Source organism: Vipera ursinii, assembly GCF_947247035.1.
Source record: "Vipera ursinii genome assembly, chromosome: 2".
NCBI lineage: Eukaryota > Metazoa > Chordata > Lepidosauria > Squamata > Viperidae > Vipera > Vipera ursinii.
In genome coordinates, this window is record NC_139513.1 from 84,319,226 (window position 1) to 84,337,281 (window position 18,056).

The window sequence follows — 18,056 nt, forward strand, 5'->3', positions numbered from 1 at the left end:
GGCAGGTCTCCGTTCCTCCGCGCAGACCTGCCGACCTTTGGGGAGGTTTGGGCGCCTCCCCAAACGTCCCCAAACCTCGGCAGGTCTCCGTTCCTGTTTGGGGAGGTTTGGGCGCCTCCCCAAACCTCCCCAAACCTCGGCAGGTCTCCGTTCCTCCGCGCAGACCTGCCGACCTTTGGGGAGGTTTGGGCGCCTCCCCAAACGTCCCCAAACCTCGGCAGGTCTCCGTTCCTGTTTGGGGAGGTTTGGGCGCCTCCCCAAACGTCCCCAAACCTCGGCAGGTCTCCGTTCCTCCGCGCAGACCTGCCGACCTTTGGGGAGGTTTGGGCGCCTCCCCAAACGTCCCCAAACCTCGGCAGGTCTCCGTTCCTGTTTGGGGAGGTTTGGGCGCCTCCCCAAACCTCCCCAAACCTCGGCAGGTCTCCGTTCCTCCGCGCAGACCTGCCGACCTTTGGGGAGGTTTGGGCGCCTCCCCAAACGTCCCCAAACCTCGGCAGGTCTCCGTTCCTGTTTGGGGAGGTTTGGGCGCCTCCCCAAACGTCCCCAAACCTCGGCAGGTCTCCGTTCCTGTTTGGGGAGGTTTGGGCGCCTCCCCAAACCTCCCCAAACCTCGGCAGGTCTCCGTTCCTCCGCGCAGACCTGCCGAGGTTTGGGGAGGTTTGGGGAGGCGCCCAAACCTCCCCAAAGGTCGGCAGGAAGAACGGAGACCTGCCGAGGTTTGGGGAGGTTTGGGGAGGCGCCCAAACCTCCCCAAAGGTCGGCAGGTCTGCGCGGAGGAACGGAGACCTGCCGAGGTTTGGGGACGTTTGGGGAGGCGCCCAAACCTCCCCAAACAGGAACGGAGACCTGCCGAGGTTTGGGGACGTTTGGGGAGGCGCCCAAACCTCCCCAAAGGTCGGCAGGTCTGCGCGGAGGAACGGAGACCTGCCGAGGTTTGGGGAGGTTTGGGGAGGCGCCCAAACCTCCCCAAACAGGAACGGAGACCTGCCGAGGTTTGGGGACGTTTGGGGAGGCGCCCAAACCTCCCCAAAGGTCGGCAGGTCTGCGCGGAGGAACGGAGACCTGCCGAGGTTTGGGGAGGTTTGGGGAGGCGCCCAAACCTCCCCAAACAGGAACGGAGACCTGCCGAGGTTTGGGGACGTTTGGGGAGGCGCCCAAACCTCCCCAAACAGGAACGGAGACCTGCCGAGGTTTGGGGACGTTTGGGGAGGTGCCCAAACCTCCCCAAAGGTCGGCAGGTCTGCGCGGAGGAACGGAGACCTGCCGAGGTTTGGGGACGTTTGGGGAGGCGCCCAAACCTCCCCAAACAGGAACGGAGACCTGCCGAGGTTTGGGGACGTTTGGGGAGGCGCCCAAACCTCCCCAAAGGTCGGCAGGTCTGCGCGGAGGAACGGAGACCTGCCGAGGTTTGGGGAGGTTTGGGGAGGCGCCCAAACCTCCCCAAACAGGAACGGAGACCTGCCGAGGTTTGGGGAGGTTTGGGGAGGCGCCCAAACCTCCCCAAACAGGAACGGAGACCTGCCGAGGTTTGGGGACGTTTGGGGAGGCGCCCAAACCTCCCCAAAGGTCGGCAGGTCTGCGCGGAGGAACGGAGACCTGCCGAGGTTTGGGGACGTTTGGGGAGGCGCCCAAACCTCCCCAAACAGGAACGGAGACCTGCCGAGGTTTGGGGACGTTTGGGGAGGCGCCCAAACCTCCCCAAAGGTCGGCAGGTCTGCGCGGAGGAACGGAGACCTGCCGAGGTTTGGGGAGGTTTGGGGAGGCGCCCAAACCTCCCCAAACAGGAACGGAGACCTGCCGAGGTTTGGGGACGTTTGGGGAGGCGCCCAAACCTCCCCAAAGGTCGGCAGGTCTGCGCGGAGGAACGGAGACCTGCCGAGGTTTGGGGAGGTTTGGGGAGGCGCCCAAACCTCCCCAAACAGGAACGGAGACCTGCCGAGGTTTGGGGACGTTTGGGGAGGCGCCCAAACCTCCCCAAAGGTCGGCAGGTCTGCGCGGAGGAACGGAGACCTGCCGAGGTTTGGGGAGGCGCCCAAACCTCCCCAAACAGGAACGGAGACCTGCCGAGGTTTGGGGACGTTTGGGGAGGCGCCCAAACCTCCCCAAAGGTCGGCAGGTCTGCGCGGAGGAACGGAGACCTGCCGAGGTTTGGGGAGGTTTGGGGAGGCGCCCAAACCTCCCCAAACAGGAACGGAGACCTGCCGAGGTTTGGGGACGTTTGGGGAGGCGCCCAAACCTCCCCAAAGGTCGGCAGGTCTGCGCGGAGGAACGGAGACCTGCCGAGGTTTGGGGAGGTTTGGGGAGGCGCCCAAACCTTCCCAAACAGGAACGGAGACCTGCCGAGGTTTGGGGACGTTTGGGGAGGCGCCCAAACCTCCCCAAAGGTCGGCAGGTCTGCGCGGAGGAACGGAGACCTGCCGAGGTTTGGGGAGGTTTGGGGAGGCGCCCAAACCTCCCCAAACAGGAACGGAGACCTGCCGAGGTTTGGGGACGTTTGGGGAGGCGCCCAAACCTCCCCAAAGGTCGGCAGGTCTGCGCGGAGGAACGGAGACCTGCCGAGGTTTGGGGAGGTTTGGGGAGGCGCCCAAACCTCCCCAAACAGGAACGGAGACCTGCCGAGGTTTGGGGACGTTTGGGGAGGCGCCCAAACCTCCCCAAAGGTCAGCAGGTCTGCGCGGAGGAATGGAGACCTGCCGAGGTTTGGGGAGGCGCCCAAACCTCCCCAAACAGGAACGGAGACCTGCCGAGGTTTGGGGAGGCGCCCAAACCTCCCCAAACAGGAACGGAGACCTGGGGAGGTTTGGGGAGGCGCCCAAACCTTCCCAAACGTCGGCAGGTCTGCGCGGAGGAACGGAGACCTGCCGAGGTTTGGGGAGGCGCCCAAACCTCCCCAAAGGTCGGCAGGAGGAACGGAGACCTGCCGAGGTTTGGGGAGGCGCCCAAACCTCCCCAAAGGTCGGCAGGAGGAACGGAGACCTGCCGAGGTTTGGGGAGGTTTGGGGAGGCGCCCAAACCTCCCCAAACGTCGGCAGGTCTGCGCGGAGGAACGGAGACCTGCCGAGGTTTGGGGAGGCGCCCAAACCTCCCCAAACGTCGGCAAGTCTCCGTTCCTCCGCGCCCTGCCTGCCTGCTTCTTTCCGCTGCGGAAAGAAGCAGGCAGGCAAGGCGCGGAGTTTGGGGAGGTGCGCGCGCACCTCCCCAAACCTCCCCAAACTTCGGCAGGTCTCGGACGGCGGTGGCTTGGGAGAGGTGCGGGCGATCCCGGAAGCACCAAAGCCTCGGCCGCGCACAAGTCCTCGGTAAGTTTTTTTTGTTGACTGGAGTATAAGCCGAAGTGGAATTTTTCAGCCCAAAAAGTGGGCTGAAAAATTCGGCTTATACTCAAGTATATACGGTAGTTTACATCTAATGCATGTACAATTTGGGTGTTCTTTGGGCATAAGCGCATACATAGAACATGTATTGCATAGCACAATAGTATCAGTCACCTGTTCCATGAGTTTGTTGTTTGAAAATCCTGCTTTTTGGTTGGTGGATGTGCTTTGCTGTTAGCCTTGTTTCTTCCTTCTCTGTTCTAGGTAATTGTGTCTGGTTTTTTTACTATCCTTGTATCTGCCTGTTTGTGCTACCTTGTTACCGTATTTATTTAACCTTCTTACTATTGTGTTAGATTTATTTATCCTTTTCTTCCCTCTATTTTTTTAAAAAGTTTTTGTGCTCCAATTTCTTTTTGTTCTTTACTGGGGGTCTTCTCTCCCTTCCTATTGGGACCTCAAACTTAATTGTTGCCTTCACTTTTGTTGCTCGCTGCTCTGGCCTCTTGTTATTTTCTTTGATGGCTCCCTTCTGTCCTTTGGTGCTCGTCTCTGCTCTGGTCAGGCCTGCCGTTCAGCTTTCCGGTCAGCTCAGCTGCTCTGTCTGGTCTGCTCCTCTCAGGCGTCCTCTTAGCTTCAGATATCGGAGAGCTCTCTGGCTCAAATTCTCTCTTTTGTTGCTGCTGCTGCTGCTGCTGCTGCATTTTCCCCCCACCCCACCCCTCAGGTTTTGCCCCCTCCAATTCCTCACAGAGGAGGGATTGCTGTACCAGTTTGCTCAGGAATTCTGGGAGTTGAAGTCCACGAGTCATAAAAGAGCCAAGTTTGCCTACCCCTGCTATAGGCCTTTTGTCCTCTGCCAGACCAGGCTAGCAGGAGGTGGGGGAGTGCCTTCCCTTCTAATTGTCAAACCTTGTTAAACATCCTTCAGAGGTTTATGGAGAATTCAGGAGACTGTAAATGTACATAAAGGTAAAGGTTCCCCCGCACATGCGTGCTAGTCGTTTCCAACTCTAGAGGCCGGTGCTCATCTCCGTTTCAAAGCCGAAGAGCCAGCGCTTGTCCGAGGATGTCTCCGTGGTCATGTGGCTGGCATGACTAGACGCCAAAGGCGCACAGAACGCTGTTACCTTCCCACCATAGTGGTCCCTATTTTTCTACTTGCATTTTTACGTGCTTTCAAACTGCTAGGTTGGCAGAAGCTGGGATGAGTAACAGGCGCTCACTCTGTTACGCGGCACTCGGGATTCGACCCGCCAAACTGCCGACCTTCTGATCGACAAGCTCAGCGTCCTAACCCACTGAGCCACCGCGTAAATGTACATAGGCCAGTATTAAATAAGTTTTCCCTTAAGAGTCCCACCCATTGTTTAGTCTTGTCTTTATAGGCCATTTAGAAGCTTCATATGATTGCCTTTTCTTGCAGTTCAGATTTTCCAATCAGCTTGGCTAAATTTCACCAATGAGGAGCATAATGTAAATGCTTTGATCTGTCTGATTTCAATTAAATAGCTTCGGGGCAGTAGACCTTTTACCTATTTTATTTGAGCCTTGGTGGAGCAGTGGGCTAATGCCTCCTTAAGTAACACCAGCTGCCTGCAATTAGTGCAGGTTCGCATCCCACCAGGCTCAAGGTTGACTCAGCCTTCCATCCTTCCGAGGTAGGTAAAATGAGGACCCAGATTGTTGGGGGCAATTAAGCTGACTTTGTAATAATGCCGCTTGGGGTGTGTGTGAAAGCCCTAATAAGCAGGCATATACATAGAATGAAGGCTACTGCTAAGCTTGTAAGCCGCCCTGAGTCTTCGGAGAAGGGCGGGATATAAATGGAATTAAAATAAATAAATAAATAAATAAATAAACTATCTTGGCAGACAGACAGATATAATGAAACTATAGCTATAGTCAGTAACGTATCTTCTCAAATGCCAATTTCCATAACAGGTTTGTAGTTCTCCATATCTTTAAGGCTAGCATACAATTCAATAAGTAAGTAAATATTTTTTGCATCTTTATATGTCTTCCAGATATTTTGTAATGCATTGCAGATCTATAGATTAAAATCAATTAAAGGACAGATCAAAGACATCCCACTAAAGAGATGGAATGCATGATGAAATTACTGAAGAAATCTTTCTGTGTATCTTTCAATATGAGGTTGATTTCCAAACCACAAATATTTCATTTGTTTGTTTAGTCTGGAGAGCTATTATCCCCATCCAATCTTTTCAAAATATTGGGCATTCTTACATCTGTAATCAACAGCCTATTCAAAACAGAATTGCTGCTCAATTTTGTATTCTAATCTTCAGCACATTTTAACAACCAATATTGATAGAATTAACCTCAATTAATTTGGGGTTTTTGTTGTTGTTGTGTTTGCTTCATTGGGACCAACTGCTGTATTAGATTAACTTGAACATCTCACTGTGTAATGTGTAACCCATACCACCTGTGATCTGTTTCATTTTTATTTTCAAAATAATTTCCTGATAACCGAGAGCAGCTTCAATACGTGATGCCATGAGTGATGGACAAGTAATTTAAGAGAGGTGTTGTAGATGTTTTGGTCATGTTAATACAGTGCAGTATATTGGGTAAAATAAACAGTATATCAGGTAAAATGATTCAAAATGGCACTGTTGCCAACATTATGGGATGTTTTACAGATGTAAGTATTTGTAATTGGAATACAAAGAACTCTGTGTGAAGCATATAAATCAGCCATGACAATCTTAATGGTAGTATTTGACTGGCACTTCTTGCATAAGATATTTTACATGTGTTTCATACAAGCAATTTTCTATGTTTCATAGATTTTAAAAATAGAAGGGCACATGAGATTGGTAAAACAGAGGATATGGGGGGGGAGTTATGTTGACCCATGTGGTGAGTTAGCTCAGTTGGCATTTATCACAAACAGACAAATATTCTGGCTAGATGCTAGTCTTGTGGTGTACAACTATAGGATGGAACTTAGGGTGGAACTATAATTTAATTGGATACTCTAGAATAGAAGGTTGAAGTAAAAATATTCTAATCTATGCCTGATCATTCCACTCTTGAGTAGAAACCTGATTCAAAAGATTCCCCAACATTTAAAAATGTTTTATTTGGAATGTGTAATTGTCCCTTTCTTCCTTTTCTTCACCTCAGGCCTATTGGAAAAAGATGAATCAGCTTCTACAAACCTTGAATCAGAAGCTTGCAAGTCTTAACCATGGCCAAGAAGGGATAGTCAAGATCAGTGCAGCTGTCACAGATAAAGTGGTAGCTTTTAAAAGTAAACCTCCATCCATCCAAAGAGAAATGTTGAGTGTCTGCAGTGATCCATATACTTTAGCCCAACAGCTAACTCATGTAGAACTGGTAAGTGGATAGTAAATGCTTGGTTTCATTGTCTGGTTATTTATAGAGGAAAAAGGAAAAATTCTTACTGAGACTTCTAAAATTTATAATCTAGTAGGAACATTTGAGTCAATTGCATTGTCATTCATGTTTGACTTCAGTCCAGGAGGGTTCATTTATTGAAGGGGAATCCACATTTTTAGAATTCAAATATTACAAAATCAGAGCAGGTCTATCTGCATTGCCAATATTCACTAAATCCTACCAGCAAAAAACTAAGAGGACAGGAGCCAAGAAGGAGCAATTGTCATCACTCTTCCTTCAGTTCATTTCCAATAAAGGGGTCAAGATGCTTTAGATTAGAATAGATCATCTGATGGGCTGATGGTCAGGTTATGCCGGATATCAACTGATGCAGTTTGGAGCGTGAAAAATTAAATCATGTATCATAGTAGTTTATATCACTGTTGTTATATGTGTGCAAAACTAGGCTAACCAAAACAAGTTGCAAAAATCCAGAAACCAATAGATAACAACAAAGAGATACAGAAAATTTCAACAATTTGCTGCCATTTGCACCCTATAAAAACATCATAATTCAAGAACTAGCAGACAATTAGACAAAAGGATAGAGATTTTAATTGTTTCTATTATGCCTTTAAGTGTCTGCAGAAAAGCAAAGTACACAAAGACAGGTTCTTGTTGAAGATGTTCTCATATCCAACCCATAGTTGCTGATTAAAAGTAACAAGTTCCCAATGGGGAAAAGTGCAGTTATAATAGGAAAAGGCTGTGAGGAGACAGTTTTAATTTATTTGCTTTTTCAAAAAATAAAATAGATTAAATTTCTGAGCTTGCAGCTCCTCTATTATCTTTCTTTATTTGGATCTGAAGCCAGTGCTTTTTTTCTAAAAAAAAAAAATTGCCAGAACTCACACACGTCATACAACCTGCCTTGCCTACCCTACAAGGTTTACCTTTGTAGTTGAAAAAAATAACCCTTCAATTTTTAGTGTATATAAAAGACTAAGATTTTGTTCAAGGTAAGTTAATATTATTAATGTTACTGTTGTGTACTGGGTTCGTTGCACAGGAATGAAGACGAGGCGAGTGAGTTCAGCAAAGATCATGGTTTATTTCTTGCAGGATTTGAGCTAGAGAACAGGGCTGCAGCTGCAGCAATTTATACCATGGCCCTTAGGCGGCGGCCAATAGGTTTGAAGCAACCTATTGCCACCTAGGGGCAACCAATAGCAGCGCTGGAGACGGGTTGTCTGAGATGCTGGGAGCCATTAGCTAGCTCCCTGCTCTCGCAACCTACCAGGCGTTACCACGTGGTGTTAACAAGCAAGCCCAATACATAACAATTACTATGCACTGTGTGGCTTTAAATTACAAGAAGGCATTTTATTAATCTTTTGCGACATTTACCACTGGCATACCCATTTAGATTAATGAGTGGAAATATCAGCTTTCTATGTGGAATGAAATTGGCCCAATAAAACAAAAATTGGTTGCTTGTAAAAAGATTGAATTATTTTTAAGAAATTGTCAAACAAGGTGGAAAAATTTCCATTTGGAGTTTAATATGGATATTAACTTGAAACAAATTAAAGTTGAAACTTTATCAGTGAACAGATTACTTTTAATTTACCTTTAAGTTAAGCCCAAATAGATAAGTTAAGCCCAAATAAATAGATCTGATTAAACCTTATACAGTAGGTCTACCTTTACATCTGACCAACACATAATTAATATATTATTAATAATAATAATACCTCCAAATCACAAGACATTGGCTTTATTCTTATTCTTCCCCTCTGCAGTTTGAATATAAAGTATAAAAGACTAAAAAGAGATTTTCGTAGACATCCCAGCCTTTGAACTACCCAAGGAACTGAAACAGCAAAGTTTCGCTGTCGGGCAAGCTTCCACGCCAGCCGCCTTTCTTTCCTTTCGCTCCACCTCTTTTTAAACTCACACCGCACCTTCTGTAAGGGAAGGCAAAAGGCTCACTCACCCTCTTGTGAAAGATGGCCTCCATGTTTATGTGTCTCGCACCGCCACCATCGGCTTCCACACCCACGTGGTCCGACCCAGCCAATCAAGTCACACTCTGGCTGTGGTGCTCCGGTGCCTCATGGCTCCTCCTTGAGGAGGCAGACAGTGCTGGAGGGGACCCCGCTCGCACCGTACCACCAGCAGGGCATTTTCGAAAATGAGGATAGGAAGGGGAAAAATAGAAACGCAACTCTGGAAAATCTGTTGGGAAAAGGTGCCGGAACTCTGTTCCGGTGCATTCTATGACAAAAAAAAGCCCTGCCTGAAGCATTTCCATTTTTTATTAATTTGTTCCTTATTGCTGTTAGAAATACCACTGTAATTTTACCAATTCATGTTTCTGTACACTTGTCCTTTCTAACTTTCTTCGTGAAAAAACTAGACAGATGATTACATTGTGGTGATGTTATATAAATTTTGAAGGACAGACATGGCCCCAAACATTGGTTGTCAATAGATCCAATAGCTTTTTGTTAAATTAATTAGTGTATATTATTTTCCCCCTAAAAGATTTCAGTTTGTTTTTCAGTTGAATTGTACAGCTTATGTGTTAATATTAAAGGTGGAAAAAAAATCTGAGGGGATTTATCTTGGTCTGATTTTTTAAAAATCTTTTAAAAACCTGGCATTTTAAAATGGGTGTGTAGACTTTTTATATCCATTGTACTTTGTACATACCTTAAGCTCAAAAGTATCAAACTATCTTAAACTTAAAAGAATCCAATCTACTTAAGCCCTTAACCTTCCCTGCTTTTATGTTTATTTGTTTTTGTGCCTTTGAATCAGTTTTTGACTCCTGCCGGTTGCCTGGGCTAGTCTCTGCAGGTTTCTCACAAGTGGTTTGCCATTGCCTGTTTCCTAGAGCTAAGAGTGATTGGCCGAAGATTACCCAGCAGGCTTTGTGCCTCAGACTGGACTAGAACTTTGGTATCCCGGTTTCTAACCTTAACAACTACACTAATATATAACATGTTTTTATAGTTCCTTATGTCATAATTGATAAACACCTTAGCATATGTTCATGCTGGTTCTGAGAAATTTCCTATGCTGAACTCACATACATAACATTTCTATACTGAAAGTGTATTATAAAGAAGGATGATTTAGAAAAGGATGGTATACAATCAGATGGCCTAAGATACTTGGACTGAGGATCTTGGCTGCCACACAGTTAGCTCATACTTTTAAACCAAGCTTGTCCATAAGTATTACTTATGGTGATTAAACCAGAAGAGGCCAATCAGCAAATGATGATAAATCACTTTTAAAATCTGCTGTCAAATCTAGATGGTGCTACTTTAGGGACTGTGAATAATCAATACACTTGATTCTCAGGGCTGCTCTTTTACTCTCTCATTTTATCTACTGCAAAAGGAAAGACTGGGTCATATTGGTCCTGAAGAATTTGTTCAAGCATTTGGCCATAAAGATCCCTTGGACAGCACAAAGGTATGTCTGCCCATATTTTTCTTTTTGTCTACTCATTCCTTTTAGATGAGCGTTTATGGTATCTACAAATGCATGAATTTGTGATTTCCCCATGGTGGCATGTAAGTTAGGCATGACTACAGACAAAAGGAAATGAATCTTCTAACAAAACATTGCACTGCTCACACATGTAAGCTCATACATGTGTAAATCTGGATTCATAGACAAGGTATTGTTTTCTAGACTGATGGTGCACACATAGCATTGTTGTTTCATTTAGTTCAAGAATAATTATTTCTAAATGTAGAGGAATTCTCCAAATCATAAGCAATGAGGAGTAATTGGCTCAAATAAGAGATTTGCAAAGAAACAGATCCAAAGATATTGATGCTAAGGAAGATGAAATGTTTATTTTACAACAAACAAGGAAAACAGACATTCACATACAGAAGAGACAATGGCCTAACTGAATGCCCACTGTCTAGATCACCATTCAGAGTCTCAATATATGCAACCCATGATGCAGAAAGAAAAGAGAAATAATACTTGCACGCATGCATAGCAGGTTAGAAATAGATCACCATGGATAAAAATCAATCTTTGTGATTGCTAGAACTTGGAAACTACTTGATGGCACATAATCAAATATATTTTTATTAAGTATTTTAATTACAATAGTAAAAATTAACATAAGATTAGAGCAAGAAGAGGGAATGGAAATAAAGAATTAGAAGAGCAAGAAAAGGAAAAAAATTAAAGAGAATGTAACAAAAGAAAAAGAAATATATAAAGACTTCATCACACAATATAAGCAAATAACTCTTCACCAACTGTAAGGTTAAACAGGTATCTCTTTATCCCATGTTCCATCCCTTACTTATAAGCATATCCATAAAACATCAACTTTTCAATCTTGGTGTCAGCAAAAAGTCCATAGAAGGTTGCCAGAACATTGTAACAAAATGTCTTATTTTAACCTTGATCAAATAAGCCAATCTTATATTCCTTTCTTATATTTCTAACTCTATTATTGTTGCAGATTTTGGTTGTTCTTCAGTTCTTCTTCAACCCCTTAGGGAAATTTCTTCAAGGCTTTAACAAGCACTTTTATAGATTCAATAACAAAACATTTTCTAGGTCATTCTCTTTATTTATCACTTGCATTTCTCTTTTAATTTTTAAAACTTAAGCCAGTTTCTTTTATATATCCAGTAATGTATCCTTTTTCAAATCATTTTCTTGGTCTGTCATTTGTAGTTCCATATTATGTACTTTATCTTATCAGATAAAGTTTGTCCCATATCTATCATTCCTTCATTAACATCTTTAGACATAGCCTACCATAGAATCAGACATTATTACTGGCACCATGGTAACTGTAGTTACTAACCTCGGACTTAATTCTTAAAATACATCCTTTAATATTTCTGATATTATAATGTTTTGTATCATTCTGCAAATCCCAGTATTAGCTGACTATGGTTTGTAACTTTTTTCTTCTGCCTAAAATCTTTAGCCCCCTCTAGTGTCCAGTTTCTAAAATAAGCTCTTATCTTTTGGTGTGATTTGCAATTGCCAGATAACCAAAATAAATCTCTTTCCCTCAAGAAGTTGTTTATTTTTTATAATTCCAGAATCTTATAGTAAAAGTCAATATTCAAAATTCAGCTTGACCCATCAACTTGTTATAACTTCTTAGATCAAAGTGTTATTTAGCTTTGTTCTCGTTTATTTCAAATTATTTGTTTTTCAGTTTGTAATTAATTTTTCTTTTGTTTAGAGAAGAAGATAAACTCACCCAATGAATACTTTTTTACGGTGTTGTTCCAAGAGTTTCTAATAGCTTAAAAGTAGCTAATAAGCAATTTCCGAAAGTAATTAGAAAATGAGATTTGTGAACTTTAGATAAAGGTAAAGGTTCCCCCGCACATGCATGCTAGTCGTTTCCGACTCTAGGGGCTGGTGCCCATCTCCGTTTCAAAGCCGAAGAGCCAGCGCTTCTCCAAGGACGTCTCTGTGGTCATGTGGCCGGCATGACTAGACGCCAAAGGCACACCATAGGGGTCCCTATTTTTCTACTTGCGTTTTTACGTGCTTTCAAACTGCTAGGTTGGCAGAAGCTGGGACGAGTAACAGGCGCTCACTCTGCTACGCGGCACTCGGGATTCGACCCACCAAACTGCCTATCTTTTGATCGACAAGCTCAGCATCCTAACCCACTGAGCCACCACGTTCCTTTTGTGAACTTAGTGTCCTTTAAAAGTCTCTGCTGCGGTTTCAGGCAAGATAACTGGTCCCATTGTCTCTTGGTGCTCAAACCTTTAGAAAACTGTTGTCTTGCAGTTTCTTCTTGAGAAGCAACCATCTGAAGCATACGTGGTTGAATCCCAATCCTTCCATTATCTGAAGAGGTTCTAGGTAACTGGTCTATTCGATAATTCCTTAGTCTTTACTAAGGTTGTCTGGGATGTTTACATCTTCTGTATCTTGATTAATTGAGAGATTATCTGCCTTCAAGGACCTCCAGGCATAGGGAACTTGAGATGGCTCTGCAAAAATGGACCCGACAACCATGGCAAAGACCAGTGAATCAGTGAGCGGATCAATTTAGAATTTAGAATCATCTAGTAAATCAGTTTAATTATAAAGAAGAAACAGCCTCTTGTTGAAAGAAGCTTTCACTATTTTTAATTTCTTCTGAAGAAAACTGTGCCAATAAATGAATGGTTGAAAATAAGCAGAAGCCCTTCCAGCCTATTTTCTATGGAAGTTTACAGCAGAAGCCGGGTATGCAATAGTTCAATGCAAAGCTGCAACAGAATTGGAATACTTCACTGCATTATTTATTTTGTGGTCAGCATGAGAAAACTGCAACTTTATGTATTTATTTGCTGGCTTCAAATAAACTTGAGATCTGTATCTGCAGATGGTTAGGGTTGGCAGACTGTAGTCCTGTAACTCTCTTCTTCTCAAACCTGTCTTCTTCTCAACAAGAAAGGAACAGTGACAGAATGCAGGACTGGTGGACTGCAGTACATAAGAAATACTGCATCTACCACTTCCTCTCCTAACCTGGCAAATACAAGAAATTCAGCAGTGATATTTGTTATTATCTAGAATTTCTGTAGCCCAGGATTCAGCTCTTTGTTCAAGGCATAGATGGTCATTAAAAAAACATTTTCAGTTAGAAAAAATGTTTTCTAACTTTAAAAAGTTTTTAAAATACCTTTTTTAACAGTAAAACTTCCTAACAGTGAGAACAATTAACAAGTGGAAAGGCTTGCCTTCAGAAGTTGTGGGTGCTCCATCACTGGAGGCTTTTGAGAAGAGACTGGACAGCCATTGGTCTGAAATGCTATAGGGGTTGGACTAGAAAACCTCCAAGGTCCCTTCCAACCCTGTTACTCTGTTAAAATGTAGTAATATCATGCTATAAACTGAACATATCTGCAGCTTTTCTTGGCTTCCATTCTGTATTCTTCAAGGGCACCCATCCACCTTTCCCTGACTTTCTGAAAGGCCACAATCTGTCAGTCAGGCAGAGATGTGAAGAGATGTTAAGCTACCGGGAGGAAGTAGTGTGCCCGCTGAACTTTCCACCTCCTTTACAGATAAAGACAGAAGCTCTTGGCAGGCAGAAGAGGCCATAAAAATATGACAGCTGGGGCAGATTGTGCCAGTCTGGCCACCTATCAAAACCCAGGAGACAAAAAGCTGGAGACCAGTTAGGAATGCTTGTTATTCAGGTCAAAACAGCAAGAGAATTGAGAAAACAAAGAGATGGTCAGGAAAGCATAAAAGCCATCTTCTGGTCTAAAATAGATTGTTTTGGTAACAAGCTGACTTCTTCATGCATTGACTTTGCCTTTCCTGCAAAGCCTTGGTGGAGCAGTGGGCTAATGCCTCCTTAAGTAGCACCAGCTGCCTGCAATTAGTGCAGGTTCGAGTCCCACCAGGCTCAAGGTTGACTCAGCCTTCCATCCTTCCCAGATTGTTGGGGGCAATAAGCTGACTTTGTAATAATGCCGCTTGGGAGTGGGGGCGAAAGCCCTAATAAGCAGGCATATACTGTACATAGAATGAAGGCTATTACTAAGCACATTGATTTGTGCTTTAGATTGTAAGCCGCCCTGAGTCTTCGGAGAAGGGCAGGATATAAATGGGATTATATCCCCTAGCAAGGTAATCTAAATAGTTAACAAGCATTTAACACATATCTCCCTTGCTTCTCAGCTAACAAAGTGAGATAGAGCTTGTGGCCTAGAGGTAAAAACAACTGCCTAATGTGCAATCAGCCCAGGTTCGAATCTCAGAAGGGTATGCTGGCTGGGAAATTCTGGAAGTTGAAGTCTACCCATCTTCAAATTGTCAAGGTTGAGATGCACTAGATTAGCCTTGGTTGTTCTGTACATTATGGTATCTTGGAATCCATTGAAAGTGGTTAGGAACTGCCACCTAAGAATATGTATTTATGTGAATGGACATAGAGAGGGAGAGCATGCACAGGCTGTTCCAAGATTGTTGCCTTAATTAAAATTTTACAAGAATTGTTTATAAACCAAGATTCATGTCATTTTTTTTAATAAAATGCTAATGAAAAAGATAATATATTTAGACTAGAGGCAAAGCATTTGTGATGTTTCAGCACAGATGTAAAGCATTTGTAATGTTTTAGCTTCCATTTGGATCAGAGATTGCTACACTTGCATCAGCCTAACTAGTGTCCTTTCAAATGCCTTTCTTTCATCTCTAATTATAACTGAAAAGTATCAGAAGTATAGGGTTGTGGCAGTGGAACTGAGCATGTCACAAACAACAGGTGTGTGTGGGGGGGATTGCCTTTCCTGAATCTCACTTTGGCTATAATTTCCTTATCTTTCTGTTGTTTATAGAATAAACCTGCTAAGGATCTGGTGGCAGCTATTATTGTTAAAAATAATGTTAGCATGTAGTTGGCTTGTCAAGGATCAATTAAGTTTTCCAGGACTATCATGCAATTTCACACAATTTTGGTTCTTTCGTGGGAGGAAGGGAAGGTTGTTTCTTTGAATCTTGTGAGCAGCATGTTACTAAATCTGATCTGTTGGTGCAAAGAACAAGTCACACTGGTACAGTCTTCCTTGCTTGAATTGCCGCACATCCATTTACTTATTTAGCATTTGCAAAATCTGGCCATTGTATAACAGTATCCAAGACAATGTGTTCAGTTGGATGCCTGTGCAATCTATAGAAAGCAAAGTGGACCTGACTGTTAAATGAAATTAAAATAGATGAGAAATAGAGCTTGGTGGAAATTAAAAAAGAATGTCTGGAATGAAATTCAGTTAGATTAGTCAGCAAGTTTTAAGAATCAAAGAAAAGAGAGTTAATGTGTTAACAATGTAATTCACCACTGAATGTATCTGGATTGAAAAGGAAAGGCTGCAGCAAAGGGAAGAAAGTAAGGAAATAATTAGAGATAGCATATCAGATATGAAATAAAAAACATTCTAGAAAGAAAACCAAAAAGTACTGGTAACCCTCAACTTACGACCACAGTTGAGCTCAAAATTTCTGTGGCTAAGCAAGACAGTTGCTAAATGAGCTTTGCCCCATTTTACAACCTTTCTTGCTACAGTTGTTAAGTGAACCATTGTACTTGTTAAATTAGTAACACAGTTGTTAAGTGAATCAGGCTTCCCCATTGACTTCATTTGTCAGAGGGTTGCAAAAGGGGATCACATGATCCTGGGACCTTGCGACTTTCATGTGAACCAGTTCCCAAGCATCTGAATTTTGATCACATAACCATGAGGATGCTGCAATGGTTGTAAGTGTGAAAAATGGTCATAAATCACTTTTTTTAGTGCCTTTGTAACTTTGAACAGTCACTAAATGAATGCTTTAAGTCAGGGACTACCTGTATTAGGAAAGAGAACTCAAAATGATTTGTTAATTAGACAATACCATTCTAAGCAAGATTGCTGTATATGTAAAAGGATGCTTAAGTCACTTCTTAAAGCGACTTTTGCCGCCTCTTGCCACGAACCACAACAGCAGTGTTATTTCTTTTTCTAGTTATATTCCATCACACTGAATTTGCTCCAGGCTGCTTGCATTTTAAAAGTACTTCCTGCTTTACATAAAATTCCATCATCTCTCATTAATCAACTTTAGCCTCCTTAGGATGTGTTTTCTGCAATGGAGAAATTTGCAAATATTGTGAAAACCAAAAATCCCAATAGCATCTTTTTCTGTATTTATTCCACTTATGGGACTCCCCTTTTCTCTGCCTAAAAACTTCCTCCTCCTTGATTTATTGTATCCTTCGGGCCTGAGTTAGAAATTATAGCATTAATAAGAGATATTTGTTCTAATATTTCCTGATACCCTCTAGTGGTTGCTAGGTTATACAGATATTTCAAAATACAGATTCATAAATGCCTTTAAAATGTTCTCTGCAGCTGGAATCTTTTGCAATAGTTTACGTTGTAGAGTGTGCATACCATCTTGTGAATAAGTCCCATTGGACTCAGTGGGAACATCTTGTTGTTGTTGTTAGCTGCGAAGTCGTGTCCGACCCATCGCAACCCTATGGACAACGTTCCTCCAGGCCTTCCTGTCCTCTACCATCTTCTGGAGTCCATTTAAGCTCACGCCTACTGCTTCAGTAACTCCATCCAGCCACCTCATTCTCTGTCGTCCCCTTCTTCTATTGCCCTCAATGTTTCCCAGCATTAGGCTCTTCTCCAGTGAGTCCTTTCTTCTCATTAGGTGGCCAAAGTATTTGAGTTTCAACTTCAGGATCTGGCCTTCTAAAGAGCAGTCAGGGTTGATCTCCTCTAGGACTGACCGGTTTGATTGCCTTGCCGTCCAAGGGACTCGCAGGAGTCTTCACCAGCACCACAGTTCAAAGGCCTCAATTCTTTGGCGCTCAGCCTTTTTTATGGTCCAACTTTCACTGCCATACATTGCAACTGGGAAGACCATAGCCTTGACTATACACACTTTTGCTAACAGGGTGATATCTCTGCTTTTTAGTGTGCTGTCTAGATTTGCCATGGCTTTCCTCCCGAGGAGCAAGTGTCTTTTAATTTCTTGGCTACAGTCCCCATCTGCAGTGATCTTAAAGGTAAAGGTTCCCCCGCACATGCGTGCTAGCCGTTTCCAACTCTAGGGACCGGTGCTCATCTCCGTTTCAAAGCTGAAGAGCCAGTGCTTGTCCGAGGACGTCTCCGTGGTCATGTGGCCAGCATGACTAGATGCTAAAGGCGCAGTGATCTTGGAGCCCAGGAAAATAAAATCTGTCACTACCTCCATTTCTTACCCATCTATTTGCCAGGAATTGAGAGGGCTGGATGCCATGATTTTGGTTTTCTTAATGTTAAGTTTCAACCCAGGTTTTGCACTCTCCTTCTTTACCCGCAACAAGAGGCTCTTTAGTTCTTCTTCACTTTCTGCCATTAGAGTGGTATCATCTGCATATCTTAGGTTGTTGATATTTCTCCCGGCAATCTTAATTCCAACTTTTGATTCATCAAGCCCTGCCTTTCTCATGATGTGCTCTGCATATAAGTTAAATAGGCAGGGCGACAGTATACAGCCTTGCCGGACTCCTTTCCCAATTTTGAACCAATCAGTGGTTCCGTGTCCAGTTCTCACTGTTGCTTCTTGGCCCACATACAGGTTTCTTAAGAGACAAATAAGATGGTCTGGTATGCCCGTCTCTTTAAGAACTTGCCACAGTTTGTTATGATCCACACAATCAAAGGCTTTAGCATAGTCAATGAAGCAGAAGTAGATGTTTTTCTGGAACTCTCTAGCTTTCTCCATGATCCAGCATATGTTGGCAATTTGATCTCTAGTTCCTCTGCCTCTTCGAAATCCTGCCTGTACTTCTGGTAGTCCTCGATCCACATACTGCTG

The 18,056-nt window shown here is 43.7% G+C and overlaps 1 protein-coding gene across 1 annotated transcript in view; it reads left to right on the forward strand.

Annotated features, from left to right (window-relative positions):
* The window catches only part of RASGEF1C (RasGEF domain family member 1C), a gene marked incomplete at both ends in the record, with an annotated part of 65,359 nt that overhangs the window by 21,430 nt on the left and 25,873 nt on the right, over positions 1-18,056 (forward strand). Inside the window, 2 exons of the mRNA XM_083351731.1 lie at positions 6,471-6,683; positions 10,098-10,172. Coding sequence (XP_083207857.1) covers positions 6,471-6,683; positions 10,098-10,172 — 288 coding nt within the window. The remainder of the gene's footprint in view (positions 1-6,470; positions 6,684-10,097; positions 10,173-18,056) is intronic.